Raw genomic sequence first — 19,370 nt, forward strand, 5'->3', positions numbered from 1 at the left:
ACGGAGCGGCAGATTAGGGGTTAAAAGTGTAATGCAGGGGTCAGCGATAGCGGGGGCGGCAGATTAGGGGTTAATAAGTGTAAGTTTAGGGGTGTTTAGACTCGGGGTACATGTTAGAGTGTTAGGTGCAGACGTAGGAAGTGTTTCCCCATAGGAAACAATGGGGCTGCGTTAGGAGCTGAACGCTGCTTTTTTGCAGGTGTTAGGTTTTTTTTCAGCTCAAACAGCCCCATTGTTTCCTATGGGAGAATCGTGCACGAGCACGTTTTTGAGGCCGGCCGCGTCCGTAAGCAACTCTGGTATCGAGAGTTGCATTTGCGGTAAAAATGCTCTACGCTCCTTTTTTGGAGCCTAACGCAGCATTTGTTTGAACTCTCGATACCAGAGTTAAATTTATGGTGCGGCCAGAAAAAAACCCGCGGAGCGTTAACAGCCCTTTTACCGCCGAACTCTAAATCTAGGCCTTAGTTTTTTGTGGGTTATAATTGTCGTATATCAGATAATGATAATATGTAAACTGTTATTTTAGTAGTACTGTGGTAATCAAGATTAGCATGTATTGTTAAAACACATCTTGGGAGATACCTTTGGAGCCCTGAATGCACACCCACAGCGTCATTTCCCACTCATTACAACTAAGCCTTATTATTTTTTACTTTTATATTGCCTCAGTCGCATATTTAGATTTTTATTGATTGTAATGGCCACATTTTTTGAAAACCACAACAAGCATATCCCATTCTGGAAATTTATACCTGAGAACCTTAATGATTACAAGCTGATATACCCTTCTCTACTGTAATGCTTCTCACCTGGGTAATATTTTGATATATTTTGGTGTTTCTTTAGCAGCAGATGTACGCTTTGTGTTTAACATTAGTGGAGTGCTAGTTCAATACACCCACCACCCTTTAGCTCATCCCATTCACGGTACCTCTAAAGCAATCGGACACGTCCCCCCCCCCTCCCCCCCTTCCCATATCTTATTTTGAGCGGCTCTTGCCCGCTGCATCCCCCTTCCCATAATCCTACGCAATCAATCCCCCCTTGCCTCTTTATATCCCTTAAAGGAATATTTTAGTATATGTATTTCTACAGCAAGGCGGGATCACTTTTCATTTTCATACTATGTAAAAACATAAAACCGAAGTCTCAATTCTGTTAGTCCAAATTCTTTGCTAATACTTTAAATAAATGGGCTTTATGTAACCCCCCCTGGTTACCTTTGTTGCCTAGTCAGCCCTCTTGCCCCTCCATATTCCTAGTCAATTATAGCCCCCTCATTTATCACTCTTTAAACTTACTACTGTATTTCTGGGTTGAAATAATTTGTATGGTTGTTTTGGCAATATCGCTGTATTAGCTCTGTATACTCTTTATTTATCATTGTTTTTGGATGAACCCCGAATGTTATATTTGTTTGTGACTTCAATAAAAAATTTATTTAAAAAAAAATAAAAAAAAATCGCAATAATAATGAAGATCTTACGTCTGACATCTATAATATTGTATATATAAGTGATTTGCGAGATGTCAATATTGTACGCGTCCCATTGAAATCGCAATAATAATGACGATATTCCGGCTGACATCTATAATATTGTATATATAAGTGATTTGCGAGATGTCAATATTGTATGCGTCCCATTAAAATCGCAATAATAATGAAGATCTTCCGTCTGACATCTATAATATTGTATATATAAGTGATTTGCGAGATGTCAATATTGTACGCGTCCCATTGTAATCGCTATAATAATGAAGATCTTCCGGCTGACATCTATAATATTGTATATATAAGTAATTTGCGAGATGTCAATATTGTACACGTCCCATTAAAATCGCTATAATAAGGAAGATCTTCCAAACTGTCGTTTATGTATATGAAGTATTGATTGAGAAACTTCTGAAAGGGGCGGTACAGTCCTAAAGCTGTAATCTGTAGGGTTGAAGCTTCTAATGATGACGTCATCATATTAGCAACCTGCCTGTCAAGTTAGCAAATCTTCTTACTACATTGTTATTGTGTGATGATTAAAATATAAATGTGTGCTTTGCTGTTGTGTGATGCGTGTTATGTACATATACGTATGTATGGTGATTCTCTCCCACATATGCTGAAATATAAAGCAGTATAGCATTGTTGTTCCTTCCCAAAAAGTGACAGCTGTAATATGTTCTAATGATCTGTTCTTTTTGTACGTAATTCCTAATGGTATATTCTGAGTGAATTGTGATGTTAAAGGGACAGTAAATCCATATTTTATGTTTCATGATTTATAGAGAGAATGTAATGTTAAGCAACCTTCCAATATAGTTGTATGATGTAAATGTGTTCATTGTTTATATGTGTTTTCCCCCCATAATATCAATGCACATGTATGAGTGAATGACAAAAGTCATGTATGTGCATCCACTAATGATTATGTGTTAAAGGGACAGTCTACACCAGAATTTTTATTGTTTTAAAAGATAGATAATCCCTTTATTATCCATTCCCCAGTTTTGCATAACCAACACAGTTATATTTATATACTTTTTACCTATGTGATTATCTTGTATCTAAGCCTCTGCAAACTGCCCCTTTATTTCAGTTCTTTTGACAGACTTGCAGTTTAGCCAATCAGTGCTAGCTCCCAGATAACTTCACGTGCACGAGCACAGTGTTATCTATATGAAATACGTGAACTAACACCCTCTAGTGGTGAAAAACTGTTAAAATGCATTCTGAAAAGAGGTGGCCTTCAAGGTCTAAGAAATTAGCATATGAACCTCCTAGGTTAAGCTTTCAGCTAAGTATACCAAGAGAACAAAGCAAAATTGGTGATAAAAGTAAATTGGAAAATTGTTTCAAATTACATGCTCTATCTGAATCATGAAAGTTTATTTTGGCCTAGACTGTCCCTTTAAGCCTATGTAGATATGCTGTTCATGCAAGCATATGAGTTGAATAAATTAAATGCTATAATAGAGGTAAATGAGACGTGTTTCTAATTGTCTACTGTTTGTGAATAATGAAATGTTAAAATTATTTTTCTGTCCGTTTAAATCTGATGTAATTTTTCAAACCGATTTCGTATTGGTGATGGTGATTTGTAGTTGATGTAATGTAAATTTATAAAACAATTTGATGTTGTATTGAATTTCACAGAAGTAAAAGCCATAACTCCATAGTAAAATAGTCATTTCTTGATCTATTTGTCATAGCAGGAATAACGCAAGAAATAATGAGTTAGTTTCACAATTGTAACGCTGGTATTACGAGTTTTCTTGTCTACACATTTTACATGCGTTAGGTAAATCTGCCGGTCGCATGCACGAGCACGTCTTCCCCATAGAAGTCAATGGAGAAGAAAAATTTGTTGAGAAAGAAAATCCAATACTTGTTTTGAGCGTAAAGTGAGTGACATCATGTTCTTGTGTGAAAAAGTAGCTAAATCGTATTAATTTGCTAATAAAAATCTGTTTTGTGTATGTAATGTGCTGTATATTGTTTGTATGTATCGATTAGTGTATGTATGTGATAATATTTGTAGTTAGATGTAGCTATATGAGTGTATGTTCCCGTCTGTCTATGTAAGTCAATGGAAAATGGATTTGTGTGGGGGGTTTTTCAAACACCCGAGATCTCTTAACTTTGATCCATTCTATTTTGACATGAAAATATAAAATCTTAAAAATAAATATTGTGTAGTGTTTGTATGAGTGTAAGTGTACTTTGTGTAATGTTTTTGAAGTGATTTGTGGATGTTTTTGTTAGCGGTATATGGTTAACTACTGGGTCTGGGTTTACGTTAATGATTTGAGTGGAGATGGATACTTTTATGGCGTTACGGAAACTCGTAATACCAGCGGTAGGGAAAAAGCAGCGTTAGGAGGCTTTTTCACGCATAACGCACAACTCGTAATCTAGCTGATAGTTTTCTGTAAGACAAATCTGTTGGGACTCTCTTTGTGGAAAAAAAAATTATCAGGATTAATTATTTTCCAATTGTGCATAATTCCCCTAAAAAATTATGACAATAGACATATTTGGATATTGAACCCTCACCTGGAGCTGGTAAAGTATACGCGATTGTTAAATATATTTAATATTTAAATCAAAGATTTTCTATAGCTATAGTTAAACTGTAGCTATGATTTAAAAGGGTATTTTGTACTTTAAATGTATGTCCCATTGGCCGGTTTAGCTTAGAAATAATTATATTGGTGCTTAAAGGATTACTTTCTGTTATAATTTTTAAGCTAAACAACTAACATATTAAAGTTAATAAACATTAATTAAAACCTACTGACCTATATTTTCTCCAAAACGAAGTTTCATAACGTTCTAAAAGTTATATCTTTTATTCGCCGATGATGTCACGTTATCCTGCCCACTATTTTCAGCACTGCATGTTCAAAATACTTAAACCAATAACTTTGTGTTTAAAGCGCCATTTTGAAACCTAGGTATTGTAAACGGATTGGTACAGAGCAAAGGATACCCACGGAGTGGGTTTGGAAAACAATTAAATTTGCAGACAAGATTTCTGATATACGGTAGAGATATGTTAATGAAATGCTATTGATAAAAAGCGTATTTGGGGTAGTTAGTTAGTAACAGGCATAGAAAATATTTACTTACAGTGGCCCTTTAATAATTTTATTGCTAGGAAAAGGTTTTGTATTTTTATATTTATAAGGCAGTCTTATTTATTGTGAAATCTCTTAAGAACTGCACATAAATTGGTTATTGTGTTGATAATATACAAACTTCTCTAGTTGTTGTTGTCTAAGTATTGTAAGTTAGTGATCCATATTTTGGCATTGGTCTTGTGTTGTTGGCTAATTACAACTTGCCTTGTAAGTTTAATGGTAAGGTGTGATTTTAGAAAGCGATTCATTTGGAATTAAGATTGATTAATAGAAATATCTTTATAGCTTGCCTTGTATAGGAATATTGTAACAGCATAGACATATATATATATTTGGCCATAATTAATAAGCTATTTACTATGTAAATATAATCATTGTATTTTAATAAGGATTAACTGATCAGAACTTTGGAAATATTGTTACGTAAATATATAATACGTTTAGAGGTTACCACTGAAATAGAGTATAATTAATATTGTAACCTAATTATATCTAACACGTTGGATTACACCATTGAGATAATATTTATGGTAAAACTCTAACAGATATAATAGTATCTACAACCTCTAAATGTCTGCCTGTTTCTAAGCCGCTAAAGACAGCCTCTTATAACATGCTTTTTTATTAGCTTTTCACAACAGGGGAGTGCTAATTCATGTGAGCCATATAGATAACATTGTGCCACAACTTTGGTATCTTGTCTGTGCAAAGTTTATGGGGTTTTTATTTCTGTATTGGATGCTAAATACATGCATTTAAATGGATAATTACACTCTATATTTATAATGTAGCTCCTTTTAGGAAAAGGTGAATACACTAGAAGTCTGTGGTATGAAAATCACTTGTGATCCACCCACGTAAGCAGCCTTGCCTTCTCCACACCCCATCACTGCAGTGTTTTTTGCTTGGTTGTCAGTTACTTTGTTCCTTTCCCTTTTTGCCTATTGCATTGACAGTTACACACTGGCCTAGGTGTCTGTTTTATGTTGTGGTCTCTCAATGTCTTTATAAATAGCTGTATCCATTGTAGCTTGCTTTATTCTGTACTAACATTTGATTAACACATGCTTCTCCAACCTGTGGCCCAGGGGCCATAGTACATTTTATCTGCAGCTCCTCTTCTCCAAAACAGAGTGTTGTATGTTTAAAAGAAACCTGTTGGAAATGGCTTTTGGCTTTTGATCTTTGGCTTGTGGCAGACACAACACCAATTGGCTTAAATGCAAGTCAATAGATAATAAATAAAAAGTCATATGATCAAGAGGCTGTCAGAAAAGGCTTAGATAGAAGGTAATCACAGAGGTAAAAAGTGTATTAATATAACCATGTTGGTTGTGCAAAACTGAGGAATGGGTAATAAATGGATTATCTATCATTTTAAACAATAACAAATTTGAGTTGACTGTCCCTTTAAAATTAAAATGTAAATGAAAATATGAATTAATTTCTATATTATGGTTTGTTTCTTTCTGACACCACCAAGCAAGCAAATTAAAGGAACACTAAACACAGTAGAATAGAATAATCAGTACATGCATAATAAACAAACAATGCAAAAGCACTTAGCTCGAATTTCAAATGAGTAGTAGATTTTTTTCTGACATATGCCCTAGTGCAATGAGAGGGGAGGAAAAGGAATGGGCAAAAGGAGGGGTTGTTAGCACTCAAAACTCCTAAGAGAGTAAACTACTGTATTGAGACAGTTAGTATAATATGTCTAATTTGGGTATTAAAATAATTAACTTTTATTAAGATTCATTAAAAGTGATAAATATCACCCATTTATCCCAATGATGAGATATATGACAACTGAAACATAAGATAAAACCAATAATTAACAAAACACTCCTTACAGTGTACAGAAGTCCTTGGGTAAAAGCCTCCCTGTATTCCTGGCCGATAGCTGGAGACACGGCTTCAGGTGACAAAGGCAAACCCCCCAGGGCTTCTATTGGTACACCAAGCTAGTAAGGGTGATAAAAATAGAACAGAGTAGGTTCGTATGAACCCCACAAACGTGTTTCGGCCGTAGAGCTGGCCTTTTTCAATGTGTATCAGTTCGTAATGTCAAGCCGAGTGTTAGAGACGGCTTCTTTAAAAACCTTTCCCTATCCGTATCTTGGCCAATCAATAGCGTGTCTCAATCACACCCCTTTCATTGACCTATCACACTTTGCGGTACAATGTAGCATCCCCCTTATTACGTGGCTTTATGTTATTCAATGGCAATCAATAACCCATCGAATAACATAAAGCCACGTAATAAGGGGGATGCTACATTGTACCGCAAAGTGTGATAGGTCAATGAAAGGGGTGTGATTGAGACACACTATTGATTGGCCAAGATACGGATAGGGAAAGGTTTTTAAAGACGCCGTCTCTAACACTCGGCTTGACATTACGAACTGATACACATTGAAAAAGGCCAGCTCTACGGCCGAAACGCGTTTGTGGGGTTCATACGAACCTACTCTGTTCTATTTTTATCACCCTTACTAGCTTGGTGTACCAATAGAAGCCCTGGGGGGTTTGCCTCTGTCACCTGAAGCCGAGTTTTCAGCTATCGGCCAGGAATACAGGGAGGCTTTTACCCCAGGACTTCTGTACACTGTAAGGAGTGTTTTGTTAATTATTGGTTTTATCTTATGTTTCAATTGTCATATATCTCATCATTGGGATAAATGGGTGATATTTATCACTTTTAATGAATCTTAATAAAAGTTAATTATTTTAATACCCAAATTAGACATATTATACTAACTGTCTCAATACAGTAGTTTACTCTCTTAGGAGTTTTGAGTTCTAACAACCCCTCCTTTTGCCCATTCCTTTTCCTCCCCTCTCATTCAACTAGTATATTGTGGGGTAGCACCGAGGTTCATACCTCTTTAACTCCTAGTCTTACTGACACTGTGCCAATTAATGTTTCAATTTTTCTGAATATGCCCTAGTGCATCATGTGACTGCCATCAGCCAATCACAAAATGCATATACTTATACTGTAAATCTTGCACATGCTCAGTAGGAGCTGGCGCCTCAGAAAGTGTGCATATAAAAATATTGTGCTAATTTAGATAATGGAAGTGAATTGGAAAGTTGTTTACAATGGTGTGATCTAAATCTGAATTATGACAGTTGCATTTTGGCTTGACTGTCCCTTTAAAAGAACACTTACAAATATATTTCAAGTTGTCACAACTGTGAATCAAAGGAAAATAAATGCCAGAACTTATGACAGGACCATCTACTGTTCTTGGTGCACTTCCTGCTTAGAATTGCATAGTCTGAGCTAGGAATTTATTGATTAAAACACATGTAATCTTTGAACTCCTTTTCATAAAACTCCTAACTCCAAATGTCACACTAGATATCAGTGGTTTGGTTTGACATTTCTTTGGCTTTCCTTATAAGGCAAATACTCATGTAAGTGACTTCACTGTAACACTCTAGTTGTCACCATTCAGACACCAACACTCCCCATCCCAATCAGACGTCCCAATCCGAAGCGATGACAACAGTATCTATTAATGAGACGTCACTATAACAGGCGTTCATCTTTGAGGAAGTCATGATCTTACTTTTTTCCTAAAGGGAATGAATGAATGAAACTTGAGCTTGTTTAAAACGCAGAAAAACACAGTTTAATAACATAATCATATCATGTACAAAGTTGTCATTATTTCAATGTCACAATCACAACTGAAAAACGTAATCAACGCTTTAGTCTTCAACATAAACATTTAAACCGTATTGCCCTTCCTAAAGATGGCGATTACATAAAATAAGCCCTCCCGTATACGTCACGGCCGTGGTACTGTTGTGACAGTCTGAGCTCGGCTTCTCTGGAGGCGGCTAGGGTGGGAGTAAGGCTGGAGCCTGAGCAGAGGAGGTTAGATTGTTGACCATATATGGTCAAAGCCACAGGGAGACATTGCTGCCGCAAGCTTGGATGCCTGTCTTCCGGGTTTGAAGTAAGCGCGGCGCAGTGACTGAGGAGGGAGCCCTGGGCTGCACAGCCGCTTAAATACATACAAGACTGGTGCTTGTACTCACATTGCTGCTGTGACTAGCGCCAGCGCAGGAAGATGCCATACGAGATCAGTGAGTACGCGCTGTGTGTTTAGCCTGCTGCATATGCACATAGGCTGGGCTGATTTTTTTTTTTACATTCGTGGCCTGTCCATTTCCAATCAGCTGTAGACATTCCATCCACACCCTTTTGCACTTCTGCGGACTATCACTTCTATGGATGCAAATTACTCAGCTCCTATATTTTTTACTATTAAATACTGCAATTGTGTTTCTATTAACCGTATCACATGTTAACCCTTTACTGTCCAACGAATGTTGTGATACTGCTAACATTTTTTTTATCATTCTAAGAATTCCTTAACCTCTCATTTGCCAGTGTGAGCTGCAATACTATTTTTTTTTACAACCCTAACATTTCCTTAACCCCTTGGCTGTCACGGAAGCTTTGAATACACTGCTAATATTTATTTTTATTCTTTAGCATTAATTACTAACATAATGCCTCAACTTTGGTATCTTGTCGGTGCAGTTTATGTTTTTTTTTTATTTGTGTATTGGATGCTAAATACATGCATTTAAATGGATAATTACACTTATAATGTAGCTCCTTTTAGGAAAAGGTGGATACACTAGAAGTCTGTGGTATGAATATCACTTGTGATCCACCCACGTAAGCAGCCTTGCCTTCTCCACACCCCATCACTGCAGTGTTTTTTGCTTGGTTGTCAGTTACTTTGTTCCTTTCCCTTTTTACCTGTTGCATTTACAGTTACACACTGGCCTAGGTGTCTGTTTTATGTTGTGGTCTTTCAGTGTCTTTATAAATAGCTGGATTCATTGTAGCTTGCTTTATTCTGTTCTAACCTTTTACTTAGCACATGCTTCTCTAACCTGTGGCCCAGGGGCCATAGTACATTTTATCTGCAGCTCATCTTCTTCACAACAGAGTACAGGTAGCCCTCAGTTTACGCCGGGGTTAGGTTCCAGAAGGAATGGTTGTAAATCGAAACCGTTGTAAATTGAAACCCAGTTTATAATGTAAGTCAATGGGAAGTCAGGGAGATAGGTTCCAGGCCCCTCTCAAAATTGTCCTAAGTAACACCTAATACATTATTTTTAAAGCTTTGAAATGACTATTTTAAATGCTAAAAAGCATTATAAACCTACTAAAATAACCACACAATATATAATTCAACTAAGTTAAATGAACAAAAAACATTTGCTAAACAGCATTATAAACCTAATAAAATAATCACACAACACAGACTTCACTTGCATTTTTCTGCAAACAGTTCTTTCTATGCATTCCAATCTGGACTGATTTATAGACAGGAAGATCTTGTTCCTTTGAAATCTGCTTGATAGCTCAGGTCTGGTTAAACTGATTAAGTTCAGCTTGCTTGGCTTTGCTGCAACACAAGCAGACAGCTCCACCTACTGGTTATTTTAATAAATGCACTGCTTCTCAATGCTTTTCAATAGCAGTCACATGACTGGAAAAAAAGGTTGTTATTCTGAAACGGTGTAAATTGAACCGTTGTAAAACGAGGGCCACCTGTATTGTATGTTTAAAATAAACCTGTTGGAAATGGCTTTTGATTTTATTATAGCTATGCTACTCTTATAACAGCATATGTGTACTGATGGAGGAGTAAGGAGGTACAGATATTACAATGTATAATGTTTCTATGCAGATGCTGGTATTTCTGAAAACAAAAACAATTGTGATGTGTGAACATGTTACTTACAAGTATTTATGAAATAATAAAATAACACATAAAAACACATGGTTGCTCTTGCACTGCTGCACAAGTCCTGAACAGGAGGTGGCCAGTGATTGGTGACTTTATGCATATGTTGATCCTGATTGCCTTATAGGAGCCACAGTGCATTGCTGTTCTTGAACATACTTTAACTTTTGGGGCAGTAATATATTTTTGTAATGCACTGGGACATGTTATTGTATTATGTCTCGGATATCACACATTTATAAATTGGGTTTGATTTAAATTCAATTTTTTTTTTATTATGTAAAACTGTGCTAGACAGAGTATTTGATATAATTTTGAGTTTTTCTTCTTATTTTTTTTTATATATATTTTTATTTTAGAGAAAGTTTTTGCAAGTCTTCCTCAGGTAGAAAGAGGTGCAGCCAAAATTATTGGAGGAGACCCCAAGGGCAACAACTTTCTATATACAAATGGAAAATGTGTCATCATCAGAAATATCGAGGTAATGTTTTGTAGGCATTTCACACTGTTGTCATTCTCTAAACATAGACATATTTATAAGGTCTCTAAGCAGGCTCTGTGTACAACTGTCAAACATAGGGACACAATCCAATAGGGCAGTCGAGTGTCTATGACTATTACTTTTGTTGTAAGACATTTTGTTTCATTCATTTGCTTTTGAGAATATTGTATGAAATGTGTCTATCAGTTTTGTAACAATAACATTTCACCTGGTTTACAGACCTCATTCTTTAAAAGGACACAATATCCAATTTTTATCTTTTATGATTCAGAGTATAGTTTGTTTTGTTTTTAGAAAAAAACCTCCCATTTACATCTATCAAATGTCCTTCATTCTCTTGGCATCCTTTGTTGAATGATCAGCAGTGGACTAGTGGGAGCTAGCTGAACACATTGGGTTAGCCAATGATAAGAGGCATATATGTGAAACCACAGTGGCGTATTGAGGTTTTGTGCTGCCCTAGGAACTCAAAATTCTGCTGACCACCCCCTACCCCTTTTTTCCATGGCATTTTCAAAGTTAATGATTATGTTCAAGTGTGTGTGTCTATATGGTGAGTGCGTGTAGTGAGACTCAAAAAGTGCTGCCCCCCAATCTGCTACCCTAGGCAAGTGCCTTGTTTGCCTATGCCAAAATACACCTCTGTGAAACCACCAATAAGCAACTAGCGTCCAGTAGTTCATTTCTGCTCCTGGGTCTACCTAGGTATGCTTTTCATCTGAGGATGCCAAGAGATTAAAGCAAATTAGATAATTGAAGTAAACTGGAAAGTTGTTTAAAATTGTATGCTCTATCCGAACCACAAAAGATTGTTGGGTTTCATGTCCCTTTTAATTCAAACTGTTTTAGTAATGTTACTTTTCCTGCTTTGAGGTCTATCACAATGCTTTAGAAAAGCTTATCAAATTATTTAAACTTCAAAATGCCTATAGACTTGTAAAGGGGAATTTAGACACTTTTCTAAAACACTATAATGAATCCTCTTGTGTGTAATGCCTGCACATGATTAAATGCAAAGTTGCCCCTTTAAATAAGGATATGGCCTTTGAGCCATTTAGGGGCTGGCATACAAAGGTGTGCTCAAGGCTTTGGTCACATCATATGGAGTGGCATGAGGTTGTTCCAGAGTTGCCAGGTTGCACAGTAAAAGAAGGAAATTAATTGTTAAATTAAATGCTACAAAACAGATTTTATTTTATTGTACTCTGGGAATTCTTTTGAAATCACCCACTAAAGTTCCAATTTTATTTTTACTGCACTTCCTCAATAAGAAAAAAGTTGTTACTGGAGCAGTTTAAACATTTAAAGAGTTAATATTTTTGAGACCCTAATGATCATAGTCAACTACATGTAGGTGCATGTTTATGGTTTATCTTAGTGAGAATCATTACTACCTGCTTTATATAAAAAAAAAAAAAAAAAACATGTCACTGACATATAGTACCCATTGTCATTTTAATTGAAATTCATAAATATTAACCCTTTTGTTATTCAACTGAATTTGCCATTTCCAGTCTTACGTAAAATTGTAGTTCCTTATTCATAGCAAGTGGCCCCACCCCCAGAAAATAAAAACATTGTGCACTTTTTTTTTTCCCAGCCTTGCATATTCTGAAAGGTTAGGACTAGATTTATAGTTTTGAGCATAAACATTTTTGGGATATTTATTACGTAACATAATTATACTTGGATGTTGCTACTGTCATGCTGAATGCACTAGGTATAACTAAAGATTATACATTCTGGAAGGGAGAATCTTGAATGTGCATGAGACATGACTTCCTTGAAAGCAGAATAAAATGTCTAATAGTTTTAGGCGGATGGTGATATGCTAGCTGCTGTTGACTGTTACCTGAGAAGCTACTTCTATAGGGAACATATTTCTCTATAGTGATTTAATACAGTGTTATTTTAAAGGCATGTGACATAGTTTGTATAGTGTTCAAAAAGGTCTAACATATTGCCTATTAGATATGTGCATTCATGCACTTCAGGCGCTAATAAATGCGGAACAGGGCAGCCGCATTCGTGTCTTTTCAGAGCTGGATTTAATATTGTGAAAGTGCAACACACTGAGATCTGGATTTGCAAAGATCTTATCGTGCTGCACTTTCACAAGAATAAATCACTCTCTCTGAAAAGAGCCAAATCCAACTTGCGGTCGCTTTCTTCCACATTTATTAGCACCCGAAGTGCACAAATGCACATGCACTTTATGTTATAGTAGGACATGCAGTAATTGTGTTTGGCGGGCAGACGAGATTTAAATGATTGAGTCACTGAAATACCAAACAGGGAAATTGTAAACTCATCTGTCATTTTCTTGTTTCAATTTCTTTTTAAGTTATGTAATCTTTACATGAAGTCCCTTCCTGTGTCTCTATGCTGACTAAGTATCTGTCTAGAACAATATTTGTATGTTAAGAAAAATCTGTATGTGTATGTATGTGTGTATGTATGTATGTATATATATATATATATATATATATATATATATATATATATATATATATATATATATATATATTATAGATAGTGTAACTTTAATGTAATTAATATTGATAGTACTACTTATTTTTTCCCTCTAGCATTTGATCGGTAGAGATGGATTAAAGAATAGAGCTGTAAATTTTTTTTTTTTTAACAAAATAGCAATAACTAAGCTTAGCCTAACAGTCTACATTTTGCAAAGTGTGTACATATTGTACACTTGTAAGTCTTACTGTCCGTTTTTATACATTGGACTATTCTACAGTGTCCATTACTGCCTTTAGGACTTGTTTGATAGACGTGAGTCACTACCACTCCCTATGTGCAGTGTACTTCTGTATGTGAGTCATAAAATAAAGGAACGTCTGTTGTTGCTATAATCGTGCTTAAACTGTAAAACTCCTTATTAGGTGCTTTCTGAAAAAATAGTAATAATAATGGCTAATGTACAGGGTGGATTTGATTTAAATCTATAGTCGGTAATACTGATTTAAATTGATTTCAATCATGTTTTTAATTTTTTTAGAATAAGTTTTCAGATAATTTTTTCCGGTTGTATCAGACCTAACTTGGTTTATATCATTAGATATGCATAGTAATCATTCATATTTGATGAACTTTTCAGCTGTGCTTTATTGGAAGGAGAAAAATAATAATTTATGTACGTTTAATTAACTATAGCAATAACATTATATTTAAAGTGAAGGTTAATTTCAATTAATTAGTGCCCGGTTTTTAATAAACCTATTAAAAACAAGGGCACTTTAATTCATCAAAATTGACATTTCATTCATTTTCTTAAAAAACTTACCTTTTTAATCCTGAAAGCCGCTCCAGCGATTCCCACGGCCGTCAGAAGCCTCTTACGTCAGAAATGACGAATCCGGCTTCCTCCAATCACGGCTTTCCTGGGGATCATGGCCTGATGCAACGCCGTGATTGGAGGAAGCTGGATTCGTCATTTTGGACCCGCGAAGAGGGCTTGCGGACGAAGCGCTGCAGCGGATGTCAGGATTAAAAGGTAAGTTTTTGAAGAAAATGAGTGAAATGTCAATTTTGATGAATTAAAGTGCCCTTGTTAATAGGATTATTAAAAACCGGGCACTAATTCATCAAAATTGACCTTGACTTTAATTAATTTTTAATGCCTTCTTTTCCCTCCTCACACTTAAGTTCTTGTGTAGATCTATTCTACTTCATTCCTTAATATGAGTTGATTCTGTGTACATAAATTTGCTGGGGAGCAATAGCATTCGAGAAACCGTAAAGTCAAAATTCATTGATTTAGAACAACATGCAATTTTCCAATTTACTTCTCTTATCTAATTTGCTTTGTTCTCTTGGAATCCATTGTTGAAAAGCATAGTTAGGTAGGCTCAGAAGTAATGCACTACTGTGAGCTAGCGGTTTGTCACTGTCTCAGCCCATGTGTTCAGCTAGGCCCCGGTAGAGCATTGCTCTCCTTCAGCAAAGGATACTAAAGAGGATGAAGCACATTTGATAATAGAAGCAAATTTGAAAATTGTGTGCTCTATCTGAAATCCAAAAGGTGTGTGTCTTGGTGTATTTTTTTTTTTTTTTTTCTTCATGATCATGTCCTCTTTTAAGGTCTATTTCTCAACTCCTGTTTTTATTTTATAACATTTTTGCTGTGAAGAAGGGACATGTTATTTATGGAGACACAAATTCACTGTTTTGGGAACTACAAAACCAATAATATTTGATATCTTCAAGATGGAAAAATTAAACAAAATAATATGCTAGAAACCTCTTGGAGAACATGACATTGTGAATGTATAATTAGATAACTAATCTATATTTCAGAATTAATAATCTTTAGATTATAATGTATATTAGATAGAAAGTTTCTTCAAAAAAACTTTTTTTTTTTTTTTTTTATCACTGATTGACCCTGCTAATGTAGAATACTTCTGAGATTGTTTAATGAAAGTCAATATAATTTCTGACTGTGGTTACATTTTTAATTTATCAAAGTGGTAAATTAATGTTTCTAATTATTAACGAAGGTCTCTTCTAAAAGAAGAGAATAAACATCCAGTTGGTGCTTTTTGTGTATGGGAACTCTCTAATATGATTTATTAAATGTATTAATGATGGCTGCCCCCCCCCCCCCACCAATTAGAATCCAGTAATTAGGACACTTCTGTGAATCTCCTTGTAGCAGAATATTTAAATACTAATGTTCCCTGCTGTGAAACCAAACCGCCTGACTGAGTTTTATTAACAATGTTTGGTCTGTTCCAGTGTAGCAATGCATACGCCAGACTCTGGATGCAGTCTCCTTCCATAAAATATGTATTTTTATCTTACATTTTTTATTTTATTTTTTTTAAATTGGGGGGGGGGTAAAAAAACTTATACTCTGATTTTTTTTTTTTTTTTTTTTTTTTTTTTTTTTTTACCATTAACCCCAGAGGGGCTAGAGTGGATCCTGCAAACCATTCAGAGATATATTCTCTTTCTTAGTACATTCTATATTATACATTTATAAAATTACTTTATTTTCTCTTTAGTGATAAGTGTTTTGTTTATTTGTGAGACCTGGGGTACTGTCTGCCGCACTCTGTTTAGAATGGCTGATTTACTAGCAGGTTGCCAAATCTTCCAGGAAAACAAAATTTTTTTAATTGCCTAAATAAACAGGGCTTCTAAATAATCTTGAAAACTGTGTTTGAATTATTAGACTTTCAACCTGAAAGAGACATTGTACACTAGATTTTTATTTGCATAAATGTTTTGTAGATCCTGGTTTCTCAACAGCCGGGCCGTGGCCCAGTACCGGGCCGTGATAGCCCTGCTGGTGGGCCCTGACCTGTCATGCCCCCACTGCACACTCTTACCCCACTGCACACAAAGGGCAGACTGAGACCAATCAAGGCCCCAGGAAAACTGTCTCACACTGACCCAAATGTATTCAAATTTATGCAAATGAACATGGTAGCCTCCCTGCCCTAACCCCAACAGGCCCATCAACCTCCAGAGCCAGGACCCCCAACATTAAGGGCCAAAGAAAGGGCCCCCAACCTCCAGGGCCAGACCTCACACTCCATGTCCCTCACAGCGACAGACCCTCGGCAGGACACCCACACTCCAGGGCCCCCACTAACCCACATTGAACTGCTTAGTTACTGATAGGGCAAATCCCTGCTGCGTATGTGTATATGTATATATGTATGTATGTATGTATGTCTGCCTTGAGGTCACTTTGGTTGAGAACCACTGTTGTAGATGATCCATTTATATAGTCTATCTGAGAGTGTGTTTGTAAAAATGTATAGTTTTGCTTATGCTTAAGAAAATTGTGCTGGGAATGTCTACTGTTCTTGTTTCCCCAGACTAACTCATCAACAGTGCTAATCTGGGAGCTTCCAAGTAATTTTTTAAAAGGTTTTATACTGGATTTGTAGATCAGTATCTGTGCATGTTCTTCTTTATAGTAGTGTCTATTACATGCAGTTATATGAAAATTGGTCTATACTGCCCCTTTAATAATTATAGCAATAGAAAAGTTCTCTTCGTAGGAACTGAGATGTGTCTCGTGATTAGTTGATGTTCTTCCTAGGTTTTTGTTTGCAGGTTGTCTCCCATTTATTCTTTTGGAATCCTTTGTTGAAAAGCATACCTAAGTAGACTCAAGAGCAGCAATGCACTAGTTAGAGCTAGCTGGTGATTGGTTGCTGCAGTTATATTGCTTAAAAGTTCAAAAATAAAATGCTCTTTCCTCTGCAAACACAATGCACTCCAGAGACATAGCTGAGTATGTCTGGTGAGCCAATGACACAGCGTGTAGCCACCAATTGCCAGCTAGCTCCCAATAGGGCACTGGTGCCCTGAGCCTACCTGAGTATGTTTTCACAAGGACTACCAAAAGAATCAAATACATTTTAATAATAAAAGCAAATGGGGAACTGTATTAAATTTACATCTTCCCTTTTGCATGCTGTTCAAGGGATACTAAATCTAAATGTTTTCTTTCATGATTCAGATAGAGCATTCAATTTTAAGCAACTTTCTAATTTTCTTTGTTCTCTTGCTATCTTTATTTGAAAAAGTAGGAACATAAGCTTAGAAGCTGGCCCATTTTTGGTTCAGTACCCTGGGTAGCGCTTGCTGTTTGGTGGCTACATTTAGCCACCAATCAGCAAGCGTTACCCAGGTTTTGAACCAAAAATGGGCTGGCTTTTCAAATAAAGATATCAAGAGAACGAATAAAATTTAACAATAGGAGTAAACTAGAAAGTTGCTTGAAAATCATGAAAGAAAAAATGTGGTTTTAGTATCCCTTTAACCTGCCTGGTCTCATAGAAAGGAGTTACGTTTCAACAAATAATAAAAAGAGATAAAGTTAAGTAAACTGGAAAGTTTCATGCACTGTCTGAATCATGCAAGTTTATTTTTTCCTTCAATATCCCTTTAAAGTAACATATTGAATTACTGTTCATATTTGTGGTAATGCATCTGGGAAGGGATTGCTAAATCCTTTTTATTGATGCATTTTTTTTCATTTCTGAATCCTTCTGTTCTGTCATTCACAAATAACTTCAGTGGCTGCAGAGATTTACAAAAAAAAATGTGTTTCCCTATGTGTATAAATACTATTCTTCTGTTCAGTGTTGGTTTTATGCAGTCTCCTGCATTTCATGTTATTGATGAGTTTATCTTTGCTACATAACTGCATCACACGTGACTAATCCAGCCGCAGAATTGTGATTTCTATTCGTATGCAAATAGTGATCTCAAGTTGTTTCATTTAACCTGAAAGATGCTGTTTTATACAGATGCATCATGGAATGGTTTTTATTAGCAACTGTAAAGAAGGTATAGATAGAAAGTCCTTTATAGTGCTATATTTGAGGCCTATTCATCTGAAGAAGAATTAATTAAAGGCACAGTGAAGTCAAAATTAAACTTGCATGATTCAAGTAGATGTCTATGAGTAAGGCTATTCCCTAAGCCGAAACGCGTAAGACACTTTGTCTTAGGAGCTGTCAGGCTCGTCTTTGTGGATTTTAACATCTGAACAAATAAAGCTCAAAACTTGATTTAATACAAGTGCCTTGTAGTCCTGCTTGGTCTTTCTGTTATGATTCAAGTAGAACCAAACAAATTTTTGGGAGTGGATACTTCCACTATGCTGAATTGAGCACGATGTTGATTAAACAATATATAAAGATTGTGGAGTTATTAAAGAAATACACGCATTAAAAAGTGAAACTTTATTGTAACCATGTTAAAATTTCCTGGACACACAGGAAATATCACGCACATACAATTCCTTTATGTCATCTGAATGAAAGGGTTAATTATCAGTCCACCCCTTCCGCAACATCGCTAATCAGACCAACATAAAGGATTAACACAAGTTAAAAAATGAGACCATAGGGCTTAGGGTAGTAGCATACAATTATCATCTAGTATGGATAATGTCAATGCCTCAGTGTTATATATCTATCCCTCAGATAGCGGGTGTCTATCTCTTTAAGACACTCACTAGTTTATAACTAGAAGCCTATATCCCTAGACACCTTTTACTATTATGGTGCATACAACTCCCAATATCAATTATGTGAGCTTATTATTCATAGTGGGCAGCTCTGATTCAAACATAGAATCTATTCTGATACATGTCGTATGTCTCTCATTCCATCTGACAAATCTCTAATATATTGTAGGATCTTATAATCCAAGTCTGTATATAATTATCACACAGACGCACTGTTTCCTTATATATTAGTAGGCTGTATATGGTGCTTGTAATCCCCCCCCCCCCCCTTTTTTTTTGTGTATTTAAACACCAAGTTAGATTGTGTTATTACGCAAAAAGATTCATTCAGTTGTCACTCTGTGTTTAATCACATACACACACTGATTCTTGCAACACTGTAGTCAACAGTTTCCCACATAGGGGTTGAGCATGCACCTCAAGCTAATATATA

General features: G+C 35.8%; 1 protein-coding gene across 1 annotated transcript in view; it reads left to right on the forward strand.

Moving 5' to 3' along the window:
* Positions 1–8,470: 8,470 nt before the first annotated feature.
* The window catches only part of WDR1 (WD repeat domain 1), an 80,959-nt gene continuing 70,059 nt past the window's right edge, over positions 8,471–19,370 (forward strand). The window contains exons 1-2 of the mRNA XM_053704139.1: positions 8,471–8,739; positions 10,781–10,902. Of these exons, the coding sequence (XP_053560114.1) occupies positions 8,724–8,739; positions 10,781–10,902 (138 nt within the window). The 5' untranslated portion in view covers positions 8,471–8,723. The remainder of the gene's footprint in view (positions 8,740–10,780; positions 10,903–19,370) is intronic.

The sequence above is a fragment of the Bombina bombina genome, chromosome 2 (assembly GCF_027579735.1).
Source record: "Bombina bombina isolate aBomBom1 chromosome 2, aBomBom1.pri, whole genome shotgun sequence".
Taxonomy (NCBI): Eukaryota; Metazoa; Chordata; class Amphibia; order Anura; family Bombinatoridae; genus Bombina; species Bombina bombina.